Raw genomic sequence first — 22359 nt, 5'->3', positions numbered from 1 at the left:
TAAATTATATAGTATATATAATATAAAACTGTAGGGTCAGTTATCACATATTTTAAAAATAATTTGGTGTCACTTTATGAGTTGCCCTTTTGAGGAAGTCCATTTCCACCTTTAAAACATAAACAGGAAGTTTCTCATAATAAAAAAAAAATTAGGTCAACTAGTTTGAGTCAATTTATTAGATAACAAGTACAATGTTTAAAACATGCTTTTGAAATTATCTCCCAAATTTTACTTTTTATCTATATTCTTATCTACTAGCCTATTTTTATTTATAATCAGACTTTTATGGCAAATATACTCTACAAAAAATACTCAAAGAGGCATTTATTAATTATTGTTTTATAGATGAGTTTAGTACAAGCCATTCAGAAAATATTATTGTAATACAATTATTGTTAACTGCCCTCATATCTTAATATAAATGGGGTAAATAAAATAGTAGCAATGTCTAAGAGTGAATCAGTAGACCTGCATAGACTGAACCATACAGCACAACATTAAAAAGTAATGTCTTTAAATTGCAGAAGTATCTGAATGGCAAGAAATAAACAAGTAGATTTCTATGGGCTAAAAGAGATAACAAAGTTTCAAAAGTTGACCAGCAGAATTACAGTAAGAGTTGTGCACCCTCCAGTGGAGCATTACTGAATCACTACAGTGTTGTCTCCCCTGACTCCTTTTATGATCTATAGCTTTGCAAGCTAAATTATTAATGCATAAAGTATCATGCCTTTTTTTTTTACCATTGAAGCCAAGCTAGTATTGGCAATAGGAGACCACGATAGGCTTATGCCCATCTATCCTCCTAAGGTGAAAAGTAGGAGGGAAAAAAAAGATAGACGCTATGTTTCAGATAGGTCTTGTTGATACAGCCATACTTGTAAATCTGAGGCTTTACTTAAGAACAGCAAAGCTTTGAGCAAAATGCGAACATCAGCACACTAACATGCTCACAATCATGCTAATGTGCTGATGTTGAACTGCACAAAATGCAAAATAAATCTAAGTAAACCCTATTTAAAGTAAACCCCTGAATGTAATTAGTTTGTCTTAAACCAAAACAGAAAAAAACGATAGATAAGGGGATCACTAAGGTCAGTGGGATCCATCCTCTATAGACCACAGATGGTTGTAGAACATTTTATGGCAATTCAAATTATGCAGAGAGGCAATAAGAAAGAGACTCTTTAATAAAAAAAATAACATTTAATATGGAGACTCAAAATCAAGTTGCAGTTCGTGCTGGCATTGTCACTGAACAGTAGAAAAAGACAAAAGGCAAGAAGAGGACACACTAATATATATATATATAATAATAAAAAAAAAACATTCTTTCCATATTTTGGCCACCTGAACTCTTTGTTAAGCTATAATCTACTGAATGTACACTAAAAAGCAGAGTCAATGCCTGGATTTTAAATTTCAGATGATTTTAAGGCCCTAAGCACTTTCTCTACCCTTTTTCTATTTGGAATTTTCAAAGCACAGCTAATGGTGAGCCTGGGCCTAAATGTTGTAGGGAAACACCGACTGATGCAAAGCATTTAGCATGCAAAGTTTGTTCAGATCAACGAGACAAAGCTATCTGTGAACAGAGGACTAAACATTAGCAGTTTTCCATAATCGCATTTATCTGCATGATACATACTGTTGATAATCCACAATACCAATAACAACTAAAACATGGGAGAACACGTTTTCAAACCAGTCCATTAGGGGCTGAACCACATGGGGAATTTCACTATTTCAACATTGGAGACTAAAAGACAACTTATGATATAAACCTGAATTAACCTGAATTTTCCAATATAGCGTCATAGGGAATATAGTTTCTCTAATACAAAGCATATATGCTCTATATTATTAATTACATGTCAGTTCTGTGATGCAATAAATATAATTCAATAGTTTCTATAGTTGAACTCTGAAATGGACAAACAGTTGTGGGACATTCCTGAATCTTTCTTTTCTGATAAAGTGCAAAATGCTTAAAAATACAAAGCTGCACGCCTGTGGAAAAAAAGGTGTTCAACATTTTTTGTAAATGCTCTTATTTACAGTACAGTACACTACAATGGTGACTCTTAACACAGCCAGGACTATTTAAAAAAAGCAACATTACTGCATTGCAACATGTAAGACAAAAAAATCTGAGCTGTTAAATTCAGGGGCATGTTGCAACAAGAGCGTGATTTAGATTATCAAGACCACAAACACAGACTTATATGATCATGAATAATAATTAAAAAAAAAAAAACTGACTTCTAATTAGTATGATACACTATTCCCCAAGAACTATGTATTATCACAAAATAATTAACTAAAATTTTCTAGTCAACCATAAGTATACATACTGTGCCTCTATTGCCATTCATAATAAATACCCTTTTCATTACATTTCTTTAAGTTAATTCTGCTTTTGATAGTTTCTTACAATCTGCATAACAAAGCTTGATTTTACAGTAGTGGAGGTAACTAGGATCACAAAAAAACAAAAATTAACTTGGCATCTTAGTGCCCCTTCAGTGACTCTTTGATCCATTTCTCAGCATTGAGAATACAAAGAGGACTCGGGGGTTATCTGCAGTGCACTTATGTCAGTTACAATCTGGCTGTAAAACATCAGGTTCTTCATTACAAGTCTTGATAAAATCAGCAACAAAATAACAATATCATATCCAAGATTACTAACATAGATGGCACCGTCATTTTAAATTCTTCTAAGAAGAAAGCAACACATAGTTTAACAACTGAATGAATCAATGTGTGTTTCTACTCGATTAGAACAATGACACTGTTTTTCTTTACAAAGTCTCTGAAGACGCTAGAGACATTTTGACACATTAAGAAAAGCACAGAGGAAAATAAAAGGTAAAGTACGGTGAAGTAGAAGTATGTCGTAGTATGAAATGGAACTTTAAGTACAGTAGTTGGGACGTGTCAATAGAATAGAGCTACTGTTACTGTTAATAGTAACACCTGTGCTTTTTCTTACTATGACAGTCAGAATGCCCCCTGTGAAAAAGTAAAAACCAAGTAAAAACTGCTTTTTCTAATGCATTTATCCTATTCTCTTTTACAGCCAGTAGCCTTTATGTTTATAAGTTTCTACAGTGAAAACACAGATTATCTTCACATAACTTGTGCTTTGATAGTAAAACAGTTCAGTTTCAGTCCTATTCATTTTGTATCCAGTGACTTTAACATTGCAAATTGTACAATGTAGATTCAAATATTTGCAAGTAAATCTACTGATTCAACCAATAAATCTGTCAAAACTGGCAATAAGATTCTTCTTCATTTAATATCTGCATGTATGTGGATATTACTTTTTTGCATTCCTGTGCCTTTTACATTTTACCCTACTTGTTGTAGTAAAATCTGAGCAATCATCGTGACTTAAAGAAAATAAAACATTACAAGATGTTACCATTGAGATGAATCACTGCTACATCCACTCTGAAAAGACAACAAGAAAAGAAACTGTGGCATGGGGTCAAAATGTAGCCTAGGATTCATTTAACTTCTATATGATGAGCATGTTAATACCCTATATTAATGTTAGATTATGTATTTTTGTGTTCTCTTTGATATGTCACGTTACCCTGTGATAAAACTAAAGTGGAATACCTTTTCAGACTGAAGAGGATTTAAGTGGGCAAGAAAAAAACAGTGTGCCCTTTAGCACATGGAATAAGTCTTCAGTTATTATCATGGTTTCATTAATATCCTTCCCCTTTAATATAAAACATACAAATGCATGATGATTACAGACTCTCACACCGTTTCTTTTCACATAATAATGAAGAATTTGATGTCCCACGCAGTTCAAGAGGTGATGAATAGAAGTTATAATGCAAACACTGGTTCTCCACAGAGACTTGCTCCATGTTGAGTAACAGTGCAGAAGGCCCGGGCGTTATGTGTTGGAACTGCTTCTGTCGGTCACGTGTGTTTTTAAGAGGTATTCATGTCACTCAACAAGCTTGAGACAAGTCTGCACATGTCTGCGATTACATGACTACAGAAGTGTTCTCGATACACAACACCGCAGCTCCCAACAAAGGCGAGATTAAATCACATTATCCAACCTTTCTCCCTCATTGGAGGTGATACTGTAAATCTGGTGAGAATATATCTTCTTACAGTGCAGATGAATGCATGATTAATGCTGGTTCTCAGTGCATCACAGGAACATAACTCCATCCAATCGTTGCTGTTCTCTGCTGATCACTTTAACATATTCAGCCTGTGTGAGCCCCTTGAAGTCCTTAGTAACCCTAGTCGTCTTGTTTGGGTCCTGAAGAGGCCTCTGTTTCTTTGGGCACAGCACCATTGAGCTCCAGAAGGCTATCAATTCCCAGGTACTTCAGTAAAATCTCACTCCGCCGGTGGGAAAGATTCAGGATGTCCTCAGCCAAGCACTGAGCAGAGGTGAAGCGGACCTTGTCGTGGTCAAACATGTCCTTAAGGTACTGCACGATTTGTTGCTACAGAGAGGAGTAGAGACATTAATGACACAGCTGGAAATTGTACTTTTATTGGATTTATTTACAACAAGTGAACTCAAGTTTGCTAGTTGCTTTCTAAAATGATGAGGAATACCACATATTTTTAATCCCATATGCTCTCACCTTGAAGATAGTGCAGACTTCACTTAAGTGTTGCCTGGGTCCCAAAAATCCAAAAGCTAAAACAGGGCTCACATGTTCTGATATAGCATAGAAGTGGGAGATAAAACCATCAGGAACCTACAAACAGTAATACGAGAAACTGCTGTTAGAATCAAATGTCTTCATAAAACAATAAATGCAATAAAATGTCCTCAGTTTCAACTACAAACTCACCATTAGAAGACGCCTTTTGGCTTTTAGGACAGACCAGCAGGCTGTTGCCAGAGCCTAAACAAAAACATAACTCTGTTATTAGTCTAATTAAATTATTAGTTGCATTGTAAAAGAATATGTGTGCGAGTTCTATATAAATTAACCGTCTCTTTGAAGCTGTCAGAGAGCCAGCGGTTCCTCAACACAGCCACCACAGACGAGGGAGGGCTCTCCAGGTCTTCGAATGCATCCATAAGGATGAAGTCCAACACTATGTCAAAAAAGTTCATACACACCACCTGTAGAGTACATGACATCAGAAGCCCAAAGGCACATTGTGTTTAATATCCAGATATGGTTACTACAGTAAATATAAAATTCAAAAAGCACTGAGTTTGGGCAGTATCCAGTTCGTGATACCTTTAAACTTTCGCCAACACCAGGGGGTGTGCTTACAGTATATCAGAGGAAAGCAGGTATTGTTACATTCCCACCGGAGACGGACATCTATAGCTTTATATTTGTTTTCCAGCTTGACAAGAATACCAGCTTTTATGATCAGCAGATTTCTTAATGAAGGTGATTAAAGGGATACCACTGCTTTTTTTTTAAATACCACATCGTGACTATATGACCACTCGACCCTTTAAATCACACTTTATTAAAGACATAGTAGAACTATGGTGCTTTAAACAGTGGTAGTATTTCAGGTGATGCAATCCACTGCTCTGCTGATAGTTTCACAGAACTTCACTGATCATGTGAAATGTGGTAATGCACCAACAATCCCAAGGAAGCCCTAGAGAGATCATCAATATACACTGATCAGCCACAACATTATCACCACCTACTGATAATAGCCCTTTAATGTTCCGTTCAACTTTTTGGTAGTTGCCCTTCTTTCTTATTGAAACGTGTTGAATGTAAGTGAACTGGTTTAAACCATCTCTATCACTTAGGTGAGGTATCTTATGCTACAAAAATCCACTAGATGTCACCGTTTTCATACCTAAACAGGACGTTAGCACTAAGAAAGCCACTACAGGAGGACATGGAGTCTCATTTTGGTAGCACTTTAAGAGGAATGAATCTTTTTTGACATTGCAGTTTCACATGTCTTGCTAAACATAATTATGTAACGTGATACAACAAAGAATCATCTAATAAGGGTGAAGTAATTTTCTACGAACAGGCTTAATTAAACAATTATATAGTGTAATTCTTGGTAAACCAATACAACTAGGCCAAAATTGAGTAAAGTCATTTAATATGAATCAAAAAGCACTTTTGATCATTAATTGTTATTAAGATTGTGGTAAGATCAGCATGGTTACTCTGACCGGTCTGTGGCTACAAAGCCCAATACTATACACAGCAAGCTGTAGTGCACTGTGTCTTGTGACACCTGTTGATCACCAGCATTAAAGTTAATGCAATCCAATAAAGCAGCTGAGCCATGGTTTGTACTTCTGTTTCTAATATTTTGAGTTGAAAGTTGAAAAAAAACAAACAAAAAAAACAAACTGAGACAAGCACTTGAGCAGCAACAACCAAATGTATACTGGAGGTTGTTTAAGATGCATAATCAATGAATCATTAATATTAAGACAGACTGTTTGTCAGTAACACAACCAAACACAGTATGACCCTAAAAGTGAGTTTTCCACTGATTAAGCACAGAGTAGCCAGACAGTTAGCTGTACCTCAATTAAAGTTTAATTCAGGTTAGCCAGGGACATGTAAACTGCCTGAGTATCACTGTTACCATGAAATATTAAATTTTCTTGAAGACTGACCGTAGAGTATAGATTTCTGTGCCACTGCAAACATATACAGAGTCTGTCAATGCAGTTGTGTTAAAATGCAAAAACCTGACATGAATTACTCACCCCTCTGCCCTCCAGTTCCATCTTAGTGGTGAGCCATGTTTCCTCTCTCTGAGTGTAAAGCAGCATGTCCTCATAGCTCTCTAGAAAGGCTTTGGGACTCTGTGTTAAAGCACAAAACAACACAGGAACTAATTAGTTACAGCTGGACAAATGTGACCTGTGTTTCCAAATAGAACAAGGACCAAAATGAGCAGCTCTACCTTGTTTGCCTTTACCATCAACCCTGCAATCATTTGCTTTCCAGTCTCCATGAAAAAAGTGCGGTGAGTTTCATCTAACAACAGGACCTGAAAGAAAAAAGCATTATGTTACCTTTTATTAACCATTTAATTTAAACACTGGGTGTCTGCTTCCTTATTGATTTATTTGATATATTGGTAGTGAACGTGGAGAATAGAGCTTCAAAAGTCTTCAACATGCTTCAAAACCACATTCAGCTTCACCGTTAATAAAATTGGGTCACTGTCCTCTGGTGGAGCAGGGGGGGACTGATTAATGCAAGGCAGAGTTCAACAACATACAAGCAGATAAACACAGCAAAGTTCAACACATTTGTACACAACACAGCAGTCTCCTAATACATGCATGCTGCCTTTAAGTCCATCTGTGTAGTTGTTCACATGTGACATACAAAAAAAATTTAAATGTAAATAAAATAAAACACAAATTTGATGCAAAGACAGACATTTTCCTAAGCTTGAAGATCAAAGCCCCATGGATGTAATCTGATTTTCTAAGTGTAAGACACACCATGAGGTACTGCAGCAGCTGTCTTTTTATTTGACCTTGTAGTTTTGTCTGGATGTCATTTTAAGCAAAGTAACTTGACTCTTTGCCTCTGGGTGCTAACACTGCACCTGTACAGAGGCAGCATATTACAAACTCAGGAGTGTGCCGCAAGCTTTTTACTTGCGTGTTGTTACATCCAGTGTATGAGATCAGAGATGATGATTTCAGCAGAAAGAGAGGAAATACAAAGAGCTCTATCTCGGATGACACACGTGCTCATGCTGATATCGTTACAAGGTGATGTTTTTGACCATTATAATAAAAACCATAATCTAATGCATTTTTTCAGTGTATGGCTGTTGATGACAATTGGTGGCATAAGAAGGAAATCAGAACCAGTGTTAAGAAGGAAAACCTCTACTTTTATGCTAGGAATGTTTCCAGATAACAGGAAAGAAATGGATAATAGATGGATGATAATTGGCCAGCACAGTGAATTATTTTGTACAGTAATAATAAAGGTAAGTCATACAAAGCTTAAACATACCTGGAATGCTTGTCTCACACAGTGAAGCTTGGCAAGGAAGTCTTGATCACCGTAGCATTCAAGTAATTCAGTCCTGGTGATAAGAGAGAGGTATTAAATTCAGTGAAATCAGTATACACTGTGATTCTTTTGGCCGCCTGGGGGAAGCAGAACAAGCAATACATTTCAACACCGACATATTTTAGATGTATGTTGTTATGGTGAAGCTATTGTTGGTATGATTTTAGCCAGTAGTTGTCCATCTGCATTTATTTATTGTTGTGTCTCTGTGTGGAAGTTGTTGCTGAGCAGTATGTTTTAGAGCTTTTTAGACAACACCAGCTGGAAATAATGCTGATGAAAGCAGGAAGAGTGAACCAAAACAGAAAAACCAAAATAATGAGCTGCAGCTTTGAGCACAGTTTTTTAGGTATACTTCAGTTACCTGAGGGTCCTGTAGGACACTTTGCCCTCCCGAACCAGAAACAAGGCTTCTTCATACAGAGCTGCTGGTTTAAGTGGCTGATAGACTTCCTCTAAAGCCATGGCATCAAACAGCTGCACAGAGAAAACGCATGACTCTTGCACAGCCCATACATGTGTTATACACACACATACACACATTTTGGCATTGTCTTCTGTACACACACTCATATTTTAATTCAAGGGGCATGACAAAATGAACTGATGAGGAATTACAGCTGTTGTTCATTTCATGCATTTTTGACTGAGGTCATGTCTGGAGAAGTTTAGGGTTCCAGTGCATGGCTAAATTGCCTAAGTGTGTGCTTTATACAAAGACAAGAGGACTCTGGGAAATCAGTGATCCCCATAATGTCTCGTATATACTGGGAACAGAGGAAGGAACTAACCTCTGCAGCTGAGAAGAAGGAGTCGTCAGAGGTAACAGTAGTCGTATCATCATCTTGCAATCTGTGGAAACTCTCCACTTGTGGCAAGATAAGAGTTCCTTCACTTTCTGCCAAAAGACAATCAGACCACAGATGTGTCTAACAGAGACATGAAATGTATGTGCTTGCTGCTTTACTAGTGACACAGACCAAGACTGAGTCAATCCTGCTCCTCACTGAAAAGTTCACCCTTCTCATCGATTTCTACCTTCTTTTACGGTACGCATGTAAGCTCAACATAACTCTTACCAAAGTCTGCCATCACACTGTCTGTTGGGATACTACTGCCAAAATCCTCTTGTAGGTGGTACGCTCTGTGCAGTAGTGTCTCTAACTTCTCAGCAAACACTGTTTTACGGGATTCAGCCTAAAATCAAAAGGGGAAAAGGTATTAAAAACAAGCCCAAAGTTATTTTAATATTATGTAATAAATGTTCAAGGCCAAATAAATTAGTTTCCACTTATACTATACAAGCACTGTGTGAGCTATTAGCAAACTAACAATACCACAAGGACAGTAGGTGAAATCCCAGCTGCATCATGAAATAGAAGACTCTACTTGAACTGTTAAGAAATCCAACCATGTACAAGAGTATCAGGCAGTGTATACTGGTAATGATTGTTTCATGGTTACCATGGGAAAGTCTCCACACATTGCCCCCTGCAGAACAAGGCTGTTGTTGCTGGAGGTCGAGTAGGTGGGATCCCGAATCTTCAGAGCCTGTTCCCACTTTTTTAGAGCTTCGTCAAACAGCTCCATTCCTAGAAGGAAAGGGGGTAATAAATTGTAACTGAACCAAATCGCATAGATATTTCATCACATTTTAGAAAGTCATGAAAATACTTACCCATTAAATATAGATTCTCTGCATTAGCATCTTCTATTATCCCTGACTCCTCCACAACAGGCTCTGCCTCCCATGGGGTGGAGGGATTGGCGGATTGATTTGGTGAACTTGGGACCCTCATCTAAACCATCCAAACACATACATCAAAGTCAAGATAGGGCAATGTTATTCATAGGAATAAGGACAAAGGCAAGCAAATGTGATAAAGTACGAATATGAAACTAACAGATGTCAGGCTGTGTGAGGAACTTGAATGTTTACTGGGAGCCAGGGAGGAAATTCCACTCATTGTGTCATTGCTCCGTGTGCTGGGACTCATCACCTGTCTACCACTAAATGGGCCTGTACAAAAACAAGAATATATCAGACACACTGCAAAGCAAAGCCAAAATTTAAAAATTTCTACTATAAAAAAATGCATACCTCTCTTTAAAGAAGATGGTCTTCCTGTCTTCATCAGTGCCTCGGGTATTCCCACCGTCTTCTGGCCCTCCTTTCCTTGTGCAGCCTGCTTCCGTTTTCTACCCCGCCTTTTTAGTTGATGAGCTGTGAGAGCCAGAGCAACACTGCCCAGTGCTGTGGCAAACAACACCTTCTTCAAGCTTGGGGTGAGCTTTAGCTGAGAAAATATGGACTGAAAGCACAGGAGGCAAACATGAGCTGTTGTTCTACTAAACATTACTTTAACTGTAGTTATCAAAGTTTATTGATCAATTGTGCAATGCAACATGCTTTACCTGCCCAAATGTGGAATAGAGAAACACGGGTATTTCTGCTACAGTCATGGCCAAAGCCTGGGCGATGGACATCCCTTCTGCTTGTTTGACTGACATCTCAAAATTGGAAATGCCTTTAGACCACAGATCCCCAAAGCTCCCTTACATTCACCATGTAAGGGGTTTCCTCTTTGCTCTGAGATCAGGTCTTGCTAATGAGCCGTCTGTCATCCACTCCTGAGCTTGTACTCGACAACTGGCCCAGTGTCTGACTTTTATTACCCTGCAATAGATAAGACATGAATTTTAGGAATTATCTGAGAGTGCACTCCCATTTACAGCTGCACTGCATGCAAATGAGTCTTGTAATGATAAAGACATGGCATCAATAGCCACTACATGCAATCATTTGCTACAACAACAATGCCTGCTCCAAGGCAAATGCCTCCAGGCACAGACACAGAATAAACTTGCAAAGGTTCGTGGTGTAAGCTCAGAAAAATCAAGCTTGTGTTAATTGTTTAGCAGCAGAACAACCTGACAGTCTGCCAGCTACTCACCTATCTACACTTACTGGTATGCAGCCAGCCTGCCTCACGCCTACCACACCTGACAAACAGCAGGTGTGGTCACCACGAGAGACTGGCTGACATTGTATATGTCTTTATAGCAAAACTGTCCAATTCTTTAGAGTACAATGTTACACAAAAGACGCTTTCACTTTCCAGTCAGACGGGACAGATGAATAACCTTAAGGCCATTTGTCTGAGTCTAATTGTAAGGTGAATAGCCTGGAAACGTTAACCAGTCTAAACAGCTGAGGCCGTAAATCAATCTACCCCAACTTTTTCAGCCTTTATGTAAATTCCAAAGCAGATCTACCTTTAAAAATGTTAATAATAACAGGTCAAGTCAACCACAACAAGCAGGTCGACGAGCATGCTCATGTTGACTAGCATTTTAGCTAGCCTAGCTCAGCCTGATCTGTCACTTTACATCACAACATCACCGGATCAACCGCACGCTGCTTGTAAGGTCAAAGCTGAGACCTGAGAGGCTTCAGAGGCTTTGTGACAGCTCAACAGCGGCACAGCTAATAACATAATCCGTCATACAGGTACATACCGTGATTGTCCAAGACATCAGGGAAGGACATTCTTGTGTCACGGTAACGTGAAAGCCGCACACTCGATTTTTGCTCAGGGACGTCACTTCAGCAACGCAAAAATACTGACGCGACAGCCAGCCAATGGGATGAAGAGGATTGAGGGCTAGAATGTTGCTTCACCAATCACATAAAAGGGGGGAGGGACAAGTAACTCTATTATCCAATCAGATCGTAGCTCATCTCGTAACGTCAAAAAATCAATCGACAATAGTCGGAAGGTAAAAGCTGTCCTGGCTATTCGTGTATTTGTAAAAAAACAAAAAAGTTAATAATACAACTTGAAAAACAGGCAATCAATGATGTCTCTTTAATATCGGAATTACATTTATTTTTATAAACAGACAGGACGTTTACTGAAGACTGTACCTTTAAAACAGAGTTAGACGAGCGGTATTTGAAGGCATCATCACAAAGGTTTCGCAGATTAATCAGTTTCCGGTGTGGTTACCAACCTTTCAGAATAAAGGCGCGAAAGTTTACCTGCAGGTTAGTACCAGGCAAAGTGACACTTCCCCTCTACTGTTTAATACCCATTCTTCCATCCTACACTCATTATTATACATCCATTAAATAACATTAATTTCAAAGGTAAGCTTTTATTTAAATTAAATAAAAATAGATTTAAACGTTTAATAGTATTCTTCTTTCATAAAGCATTTTATGGCATAATATATGAAGCTGTATACAAGAAAAAGGGCACTCTAGGGAAATGCCACAATGAAATAAAATAAAACATCCTTTAAATATTATTTTTAAAGAATATTTTAAAATGATACACCTTCTGGCTGTTTTATTGTGAAAGTTAGACAGGAAGTGTTGCACTGGATAGCGGAAGTGAGAATTTGGATCTTTGTTTTCGTTATTAAGCTACTTTATGAGAAAACAGTAAATAACTGGACAGATTATAGATAACAACTAAAATGATATAGATAACACAAAGATATTAGACGTGTTGCCTATCTGGGGGTCTAAAGCTGAAAACATTTATCACCATTAAGATCTGTAAATATGAATCATCTTTTTAATTCGTCCATGTGTGGGATTATCTCTATCGACACTTCTATGTCAAATTGAACGGCTGGAAAAATGAGAGCCACCTGGCTCCCAGGAGCAGGGCTTTCACCAAAGGCCTTGATATGACATCTTTGGTAAGAACGGAAATGTTATTTAGTGCAAAGTGTGCACTCGCACAGCACATTAATCATGAGTCCATGTGCAGATGTGCATTTCTGTGTTAACACCATCCAGGTGATGCGCTGGCTTTGCCTTCTCAGCCTGAGTCTTCCTCTCCTGGTGTGGTTCGGATATGTGATCACACGGGACGGTCCATCGACTGCTGTGCAACGCAGCGAGCTCAGGGGTTACATGAGGATCACCCCCAGGATGAGGGACAAGGTGAGACGCAGGGCTCCAGGACACAGGGCATTGAATCAAAGCCACCCTGCCATCTGGGGTTACAGATGCACAGCTCAGACGATTGAGTCCAACTTATAGCTCATTTATTCAAAGTGAAAGACCCTGAAAATTGTGGATATTCATATATTACAGAGATCATCTCTTGTGCTGACTCAACAATCCCTCTGCGCGAAGGTATTGGCCGAGAATAGGACAGAATATAACAATTACTGGTATCTTATCTGCCAAGTATTTTTCACATTAGTTCTTATTTATGTTTGGTTAAAAGTAATGGATGAACAGATGAAGCTTCCAGCTTTTTCCACACCGAGCGGTGTGCACAGCCAACCAAAGCAATGACAAAATACTGTAACACATCGTAACAACACTATTATATAGAACAATATTATATATAATTAACAATGTAAAATAAAATTCTATTAAAATGACATTAGATTAACTGATTTGGAGCAGGACGGGGGTTTCGATGAAGGGGTATTTAGTCTGACAGATCTGTGGGGGTACAGACACAAACAGTTTAGGACAGCTGGTCTGAAACATGCCTAACAACCGAAGCTGAGTTTTTATCATGTCTTTTTTCGCTCAACAGTTTCTGGACATGCACTGCCGGCAGTGCGCCTTGGTGTCAAGCTCAGGTCAGATGCTCGGAGCTGGTGTTGGTCAAGAGATTGACCAGATTGGATGTGTGATCCGAATGAACAATGCACCCACACAAGGGTATGAGAAGGACGTAGGGAGCCGCACCAGCGTTCGGGTTGTGTCTCACACCAGTGTTCCCCTGTTGGTAAAAAACGAGCGCTACTATTTCCAGCAATCAGCAAACACCACTTACGTGTTCTGGGGTCCTGAACGGAACATGAGGCAAGATGGGAAAGGACGTATATTTAACACTCTCCTGAAAATAGCAAAGAAATACCCACATGTCAGAATTTACACTGTGACAAGAGAGAAGATCCAGTACTGTGACAGTATGTTTCAGAATGAAACTGGAAAAAACAGGTACAGTATGAGTTGAGCATCGCAGGCGAATAAACGAAAACCATTTACACTGTGTCATAATAAGATACTGCCACACTGAAACAAAATAAAACTAAGTCAAACATTCACATTTTAGTAATGAACCACACCATGTATTGAATTTCTACATAATACTGTGTTGTACTATAAACAGAAGTTCTGTTATTTTGTTATGTAAGAGTGTAAACATTATTTTTATGAAACTACCTGTACCTAACAAAGGATTAATGACATTTTTTCTGTTGTGTTTTTTAAGAATAACTTTTTGGTGTCTCTCCCTCAGAATGAAAACAGGGGCATTTCTAAGCACTGGATTCTTCACCATGATTCTGGCTATTGAAATGTGTGACAACATCCATGTTTATGGGATGATTAATGAAAACTACTGCAGGTGAGACAGTTGGATTTGTTGCTTCAGTTTATAATCTATTTAAACTGCAGTATTCTAAGTAACCGGTACCTGCTTCTTGTATTTTTCTCCTCTTGACAGTATACCCAATCACAGTGTGGTTTCGTACCACTACTATGAGAAAAAACGCATCGATGAGTGCAGAATGTACAAAGCCCACGAGCACATGAAACGTGGAGGGCATCGCTTCATCACTGAGAAGGCCATTTATGCCAAATGGGCAACACGTCACAAAATAGAGTTCAAACATCCCAGTTGGAGTCTCTGAAGAAGGAGATCATTTTTATTTTCTTTGCTGAAGATGTTAGTGTTGCCTGTGCAGAAGCTTTATCGGGGACTTGTTGTTACACTTGGACTCCAGCTTTCATTTGGAATTGTACTTTTTATGTTGTTTTAAATAGAAAATGTCTTCATTTCATAGATATATAGCATTCTACTGGTCATAACATACCACCACAGTATTACAGTATACTGATATACTATTTGAAGCCACAAAATTTGACTAAATCTAGTTTACACCAAAGCTTTTTTAAATATTTAACAGGTGCCTTGACTTTCTCTATAACTTTATGCTGCAATCTGACCTGTGTAATTTTAAATATACAGTCTGCACCTTTCTAAGAAACTGGAAGTGTATGTTTAGGGATGTACCTAGTGACTAATTTCACTAGCATTTAACATAAGCAGGATTAAGCTCAGTGTTTGAACTAACAAGTGCAAAAGTGTTGCTTAGTTTCAGACGTCTTGTACGTATTTCACTGGATGATTCATTTTGTCTTACTCTGTTCCTTTTGTTGTGGTCTCTTGTTGTGTGAGACCACTAACAAATTAACACACTGGAGATGCCCATTGAGACTGATAAACAATCAACAGTAACTTACTGTAGTGTCTTTACTGGAGCTTTACACTGTTTATTTCCAATGCAAAGCTATATTAAGTGTTTCTTTTATTTAATAGTGAGCTGAATGCCATATAATCCAAAGAGTAATCATGCAGTTTCTGTATATGTGGCATTATTGGTATAAAAAGAACAAAGAAGCCCAGTTTCTGTGTTTTACTCTGGTGTTAATTTCATATCACTCAACTCCACCACTTTGTGGCAGGTGAGTATAACCTGTGTTGGAAGGCAAGGGCACACAGACCCACTAACAGATGAAAAATGTGCAGAAAGCTGTGGACAAACTCTAAATAGGGGGATGTTTTAACTTTGAATGTAATTGGTCCAGTACCATAAACACAAAATGACTTACTTGTCTTCGGGCATTTTCTCTAATAGTGTTTACTCTTTATATATTGCTGCCTATTTGCTATTAAATACATAGTGCAACCTTTTTAGATGCATAAAACTTGTTTTATGACTGTAATAGCTTTTGCACCAATAAGCTAAACAACAGTGTTAAAGTATTTTACAACAAGTTGTGTACTTTTGTAGTGAATTGTGATAAATACAGATGAATATTAAGAATAAATCTGCTGTGCAATAATCTGCTTCAGTGTGGAATCTTGAGTTTGTGTGAGATTCATAATAATAATAATAATAATAATAATAATAATAATGGGTCCAAACACCCACATTTTTACACACATTTTATTTTTTACTGTACCTGATCAGTGTGGATGTAGAGACACTCATCATCACATCAGTAAACCTGGAAATAATAAGAAGATTTCAGAAATTAGAAACACATTGAGTTGTGGCATTTATTGATGTAATTGTTATAATAATGTCATTATGTATACTTAAAATATAAAGTGAAACTGAAAAATAAACTGATTTTGAGAGACTGTTACCAAAAACACATATGACTAACAGCTATTCTTTATTCATGTTGACCCCCGCATCACTTGTAATCTAAAATATTCATTGATTATAGCTAATTATTTAACAGTGATCAGAGTGGATAAAACACCACAATATATAACAAATTAACGTATTATGCAGCAAACAGTGTAAAATAAGAAGTACAATCATGGGATTTGCACTCTCTCAACCAAAATAATGGTTACTGCAGTTTCAACTGGTGGACTAATGAATCATTATTTAACTTTCCAAGAACTAAAGGAGCTGGATGTCAGTTACCAGGTTTTACCCAGTTTAGTTTAGGCACATATAGTTTACATAATTCAGACTAACATGCTCATAAGATGTTAAAATAATCCTGTTAATTCATAAATTTAGTTCTAAGAAAGTCGTTTGATGTGTTAATTTACATTTACATTTAGCATCTGCCAAATGACTAAATGTACAAAATGTAAATTCACAATGTTTGTGTTAAATAATAAAATGGGAAAAATACTTTTTTTTAAATGAGAGTTTAACCCTCCCAGCTTGCACTGGGATATTTGACTCATGTACAGTATATAAATCTCATTATATGTACGGTTCTGCACTTTACTGTTATTAATGTTATGTTGTTCTGCACAGTCTCCATTATGTTCCCACTGCCGTTAAATAAAGTATATGCCACCTAGTTGATTTTTTATAACAAAAAGTCCATAAACCGACCAAATAGAGTCCAGTGCCTGCAGAAAATAATGAGATACCCCTTAGGACACTTTTGGGGTCTGTAGGGGCCCAACAGTAAAACAGTCCCCTAGGTCTCTCAGGGTGGTTAATCCGGCCGTGATTTTCATAGTGACACACACAGATTTTCTTTTTTTTTTTTTTTTTTTCAGGAAACAAACTTGTTCAGCCCACAACATCATCAACATCAACAACAATCGCTGTGCTGCAGTGAGGGACGTGCTGATGACGTCAGGGAATGGTGCAGGAAGATGGGGGACGAGGGAGACGGGAGAGGAGACAGCGCACAAGCCGTGAGACGGTAAAGTGGCGGATTTACTGGTGTCGCTGACCACAATCTGGCACGTCTTGCTCGTTAATGCCTTAATCGTATCGGCGGGATTTTGTTTTGAACATCTGTAAGTAACGGAGCGCCTGCGGCGGACGGCTGCGTAAGGCTGGTTTCATGACTAAATAATAACAGTTTGTGCTGCCGTGACTGTCTGTGACTGCTGGGGTAACAGGATGATGAGGATTTAGCACTATTTAGCATTTATTACATATATGTAGGTTGTAATATCTAATATTTGACGTGTTCACTGTGATTATTTGCGCGTAAAAATGTAACGTGAGGCGAGATCCGGTGGCAACTTTGTTCACCTTTATTATTATTTGCGTAAAGACGAATATGTCTTGTCCCAACATGTTTATTGTGGGGACACTTGAATGTGGCCTCTGCCAATATCCACTCTAACTGTCTTGTGAACAACTGTACCAAATGATCGCACCTTAAATACAAGTCGTGCGGCTCTCCTCTTGTGGCTGTTATCAGCAGCACAAACACCAAGGTAAACAGGTATGTGTGTCATGCAGGACAAAGGACAAAATGCTTCAAAAATATATTATGTTTGAATTTACAAATGTGTGCTCACAAGGAGACAAGCAGAGAAATCATCAGTACTATTGCTTGAGGCTGTTAGAAATGACAAAACTCGCGCTGATCATTTCATAACCACTGCACTCTCGTCCCGGATCTCCACAACAAAACTGATAAAACCTGAAAAGCTTTTAATCCCACAAGTCTGAACCTTTATTTATCTCCACCTGTCAGGTATGATGACAGACAGCCACGGCCAGTGTGTTGGTACGCAGCCTGATCAGAAAGCATGGGGCTCCGACTCAGAGGCAAGGTAAGAGGTGCTGTTATTTAGACCTCTAGATCTTCATCATCTTAAAAACTATCATTTATATTATTATTATTATATATTATATCATCATTTATATTATTAGTGGAAAGAGGAGTGCGTTCAGACATTTAGTTTAATGCGTGCGTTGAGAGTCAAAACTATCGATTCTGGTTGGTGAAAGCTGCTATTTGTGGAAATCCCACAGTTTAACTGCTCTCTCAATTATGCAACACATTATGTCATTTTCCATTTTAAATTAATGCGCTGAAGTCTAGATAAAGACAGGAACAGCTGAGCCTTTCAGTAAGATGCATGGACATGTAACTCATATCTATGTAAAGTTTAACTGACGACCTCACAAAGACACAAGTAAGGAACAGCTGTTGGTAAATAAGTGACCAGAGAGCAAACTGCAAAGTTATTATTCATTAATTCCTCTGGTTTCATCCATTCAGTCAAATGTAACAGTTTATGATTATGGTAAATCTGATGGTGAACACACCTTCAAATAAAATGCTCATTTGGACTGATAATAAATATCTTTGTTATTTATTATATATTTATTAGCCTACAAGACAATAGTGAGGAGAGGTGTTCACATTAATTATCCAGATCTCAAGGTGGAATTATCAGTTGCTTGTCCATCACCTCTAAATTATGAAGTTTAATTTGATTTAAGATAATAAAAAAGCAGCAAATCCTCATATTTGAAAAGTTTTTTGTCAGTAGCCTGATTGTTTCTATCATGTTTGATAATATAATTTATAATTATTAATGCACTTCCTCATAGCTTATAAGAGCTTCAGAGGTTTTGTACATAAAGTCAGAAATTGCCACAAAACAGTAACTCTTACTGTTACATAAATAGAAGTAAAACATACATTAATTCCCTCTAAAATTCGTATAATGTTTTCTCTGCAGGGACAGCAAAGCCACAAGATGGTGATCTTTGCGGCCATCTTCATCCTGACGACACTCCTCATTCTGTATGGCTCCAACAACACCAATGATGCCATTTACAGTCCTTTCCACGTGGATACAAATCACGCTCTCAAGAACACAGACTTAAAGAAGTGGGCTGGGAAAGATGGTTATGTGCCAGTTTATGGGAACAAGGTACTTGTTGCTATAAAACTTTGACAGTGTAGAAATCCACCATGAATTGTTTCACTCTACTGTATATTATTAAATAATGCTAGTTTGCATTATTGTAATTTTAGATAACACCTTCCTGTTTCCACAGAATGTGCGTGTGTGTACAGTGTTAGACATTTACATACATTTACATTGAGTCATATGATTGGAGATTGAGAAGACATATAAATTTAGCTGTTAGGGAACGAATTGACAATGAAGGACATCCCTTTTACTAACTATACACTTCTATTTCTACAGCAGTATTTATGTATTTAATGTTGTTGTTCTGTTCCAGAGTATGTCCCTACGCTGTCATCACTGTGCCCTGGTGACGAGCTCCAGCCATGTCCTGGGGAGTCAAGCAGGAGAAGAGATCGACCGCACAGAGTGTGTGATTCGTATGAACGATGCCCCCACACTGGGGTATGACACTGATGTAGGGAACCGGACGTCTCTAAGGGTGGTAGCCCACTCCAGTGTGTTTAGGGTGGTCCGAAAGCCTAACGAGTTCTTAAATCGCTCAGAGACTAACCCTGTCATTATCTTCTGGGGACCCCCGAACAAGATTGGGAAGGAAGCCAAAGGAACCTTGTACAGATTGATCCAGAGAGTCAGCATGACCTACACTAACTTGTCCTGTTTCAGTATCACACCTAACAAGATGCGCAGATTTGACAGTCTGTTTCATAGAGAGACAGGACAAGATAGGTGAGTATTCAGATTCACAGTTTACTGTCTGTCATCCTGATGTTGGGTAAATGTCACATTCACAAACTTGTCTTCTATTTGTTTTTTTTTTCTGCTCAGACAAAAATCTCACTCGTGGTTGAGCACAGGCTGGTTCACAATGGTCATAGCCATTGAGATATGTGATAATATCAAAGTATATGGGATGGTTCCCCCCAATCACTGTGGGTAAGTACGAAAACCACTAGTATAACCACATTATAACAAATCACAGATAAAGTAGCTGTTAACAATATGATGTGCGCTGATCATATATATTTTTCCAGAAAAAAACCTGTCTCCAAGAAGATGCCCTATCACTACTACAAACCCAGGGGAGCTGATGAGTGTGTAACATACCTACAGAACGAGAGCGGAAGAAGAGGGAACCACCATCGCTTTATTACAGAGAAACAGGTGTTTGCACGCTGGGCAAAGCAGTACAACATCACCTTCACTCACCCTAATTGGTGAAAAGACTTCATGAAAACAACAAAAAGATCTCTGCGCTCTCCCACACAGCCCAGTTTCCGAATGTGGGCTGCGTCCTGTTGCAACTTGCCTGTATGAGACTTCAAAAGTCTTCCACAGCTTGTGGAAAAAAAACTATTATTGGACCAAATGTCTGAGCTGAAGTCTGAGAATGTTAGAAGAGTATATATTAGAAGTGGAAGCCACATATTGATGTACGTGTCAACATGTGGCAGCCCTTTTATGTTTTTGTAAATAGAAAATGATTTTAAAGATGATTTTTTTAATGTTTATAATATTTTTGTTATTGTATATGGAAATGTGCATATGTCTGCTGTGTTGAGGGAAATCATATCATTAAGCTTTCTAATTAGACGAGTAAGTGCCCTAAAAAATACATTATATAATCTCTCATTTGTTCATTATACACGTTATATTCAAGTCAGATTAGCAGATAATTAAATTAAATCTAAACTAGAACCTAACCATACAGTATTTGAGCAGTTTGGCTGGGTACTGTTTAAAATATTACAGTATCTGGACCAATACTTAAATTGTACTTTTTGATATGTTAGCTTAGACAACATGAAATCATTTAATCATACTGTAAGGTAAATGCTTCATTTTTTAATGGCATTACCTAAAACCAAACACTGAAGCTTGTTTCACTTCTGTGAGGTGCACTATTATATTCTATCAAATGAAATCTATGTCACTGGCGCTAACTTAGACAAAGAGAATAACTGAGAAATAAGGTGATAAACACTAAAAAGGTATAATCATGAAAACATTTTCCACTGGTACAAAGTCATAGCCTAATTTAATGAACATCATTCTCTACTCAAATAATCTTATGACTTACATAAATAACCACTACGATGTTAAAACATAGTTCACATTCTAACAATTAACTATACTAATAAACAGAAAATGTATACATTTTTACCTCTAGCCCTTTTAAACAGCATATTTATAACCAAAAGTACATAGCTTCAAAACATTAAAGGTTTTATTTCTTCAACAGTCTTTAAGCCTTCATCTGCCCATCACTAGTTTTACCACAAAGCTTCAGTAAACTAACTAAATAAAAGACTGTGATTTTTAAAAATGATTAAACACACTAAATAATCTGACCAAACGTTCAGTGCCAGTGTACAAAGCCTAGGTTTTTGTTTGCTTGGTGCTACAGATATTCAATAAGTATTACTGTTAATGCTTACTGTTTTAAAGCTCGGCCCTGGTGCACAGATGATGATGATGATGATGATTACAAACCAACCCACATAGGTAACTTCTGTTTGATGGATTCCATCTGTGTTAATCCACTATTGTCAATCATGTGGCATCAAATTTATTGAGGTACAGACGATCAACTTATAGTAGTTGTAGTATAACTACTACATTTGTGTTGACTTCAATGTTTTTATGACAATTTGAGTATAAACATAAAACTGTTGCCTCACAACTTAAACCTTTTTACCTCAAGGGCATTCCAGTGCATGCAGCTTCAGTTCAAATGCATCATGGTCGTGTTATGTATCAGTATGTTGCTCTTAGGACTGCATGATTCAGTTAAAAGTAAAATTGCAACTTTAATGTTAACAAAGCAGAAAAAGGGACAACTTATTTTCTTATTGCTGTTATTTGCAAGTTATTAATTTGTTCTCTTTGATACAAATCCGTCTGCAGAAAAGGCTTTTATCTTGATGCACGCAGTGTGCTTGATTAGTAGAACCACTGTTACTCTCACTGTTGAAACTACTGGTCAGTAATGAACAGAAAACTATATATGAATGCACAGACTATTTTACTTTACAGAGATTAAATTGCCTGCTAAATTTACTAAGATGACTGAAATTAGATTACTAACCCTTGAA

General features: G+C 37.6%; 3 protein-coding genes across 5 annotated transcripts; 2 read left to right on the top strand and 1 right to left on the bottom strand.

The window, feature by feature from the left end:
- Positions 1-1954: 1954 nt before the first annotated feature.
- On the bottom strand, positions 1955-11675 carry miga2 (mitoguardin 2). The gene is made up of 16 exons (XM_026355198.1): positions 11574-11675; positions 10470-10731; positions 10156-10366; positions 9959-10074; positions 9733-9853; positions 9519-9646; positions 9134-9251; positions 8846-8952; positions 8419-8531; positions 7995-8067; positions 6919-7005; positions 6719-6817; positions 4994-5128; positions 4851-4904; positions 4638-4754; positions 1955-4493 (listed from the first exon to the last, which is right to left on the bottom strand). The coding sequence occupies exons 2-16, from the start codon at positions 10563-10565 to the stop codon at positions 4284-4286; spliced, it is 1785 nt and encodes a 594-aa protein (XP_026210983.1). The 5' UTR covers positions 10566-10731; positions 11574-11675; the 3' UTR covers positions 1955-4283.
- A 776-nt stretch (positions 11676-12451) lies between these two features.
- On the top strand, positions 12452-15407 carry st6galnac4 (ST6 (alpha-N-acetyl-neuraminyl-2,3-beta-galactosyl-1,3)-N-acetylgalactosaminide alpha-2,6-sialyltransferase 4). Of its 2 annotated transcripts, none has more exons than XM_026355200.1 (5): positions 12452-12764; positions 12891-13011; positions 13622-14031; positions 14333-14440; positions 14540-15407. In XM_026355200.1, the coding sequence occupies exons 2-5, from the start codon at positions 12982-12984 to the stop codon at positions 14724-14726; spliced, it is 735 nt and encodes a 244-aa protein (XP_026210985.1). In that variant the 5' UTR covers positions 12452-12764; positions 12891-12981; the 3' UTR covers positions 14727-15407. The 2 variants fall into 2 exon arrangements, with proteins under 2 accessions (XP_026210985.1, XP_026210984.1); XM_026355199.1 differs by having other exon boundaries at positions 12865-13011.
- Positions 15408-17206: 1799 nt separating this feature from the next.
- st6galnac6 (ST6 (alpha-N-acetyl-neuraminyl-2,3-beta-galactosyl-1,3)-N-acetylgalactosaminide alpha-2,6-sialyltransferase 6) lies at positions 17207-22324 on the top strand. 2 transcript variants are annotated; one of them, XM_026356356.1, is made up of 6 exons: positions 17207-17283; positions 18073-18151; positions 19070-19264; positions 19581-19993; positions 20093-20200; positions 20299-22324. In XM_026356356.1, exons 2-6 carry the CDS (start codon positions 18128-18130, stop codon positions 20483-20485), a joined length of 927 nt encoding a protein of 308 aa, XP_026212141.1. In that variant the 5' UTR covers positions 17207-17283; positions 18073-18127; the 3' UTR covers positions 20486-22324. The 2 variants fall into 2 exon arrangements, with proteins under 2 accessions (XP_026212141.1, XP_026212142.1); XM_026356357.1 differs by having other exon boundaries at positions 17223-17380.
- The last annotated feature ends 35 nt before the right edge of the window (positions 22325-22359 follow it).

This window comes from Anabas testudineus, chromosome 12, assembly GCF_900324465.2.
Source record: "Anabas testudineus chromosome 12, fAnaTes1.2, whole genome shotgun sequence".
Classification (NCBI taxonomy): domain Eukaryota; kingdom Metazoa; phylum Chordata; class Actinopteri; order Anabantiformes; family Anabantidae; genus Anabas; species Anabas testudineus.
The sequence above is the reverse complement of the archived record's forward strand: the minus strand, read 5'-3'. Positions and strand labels throughout refer to the sequence as shown.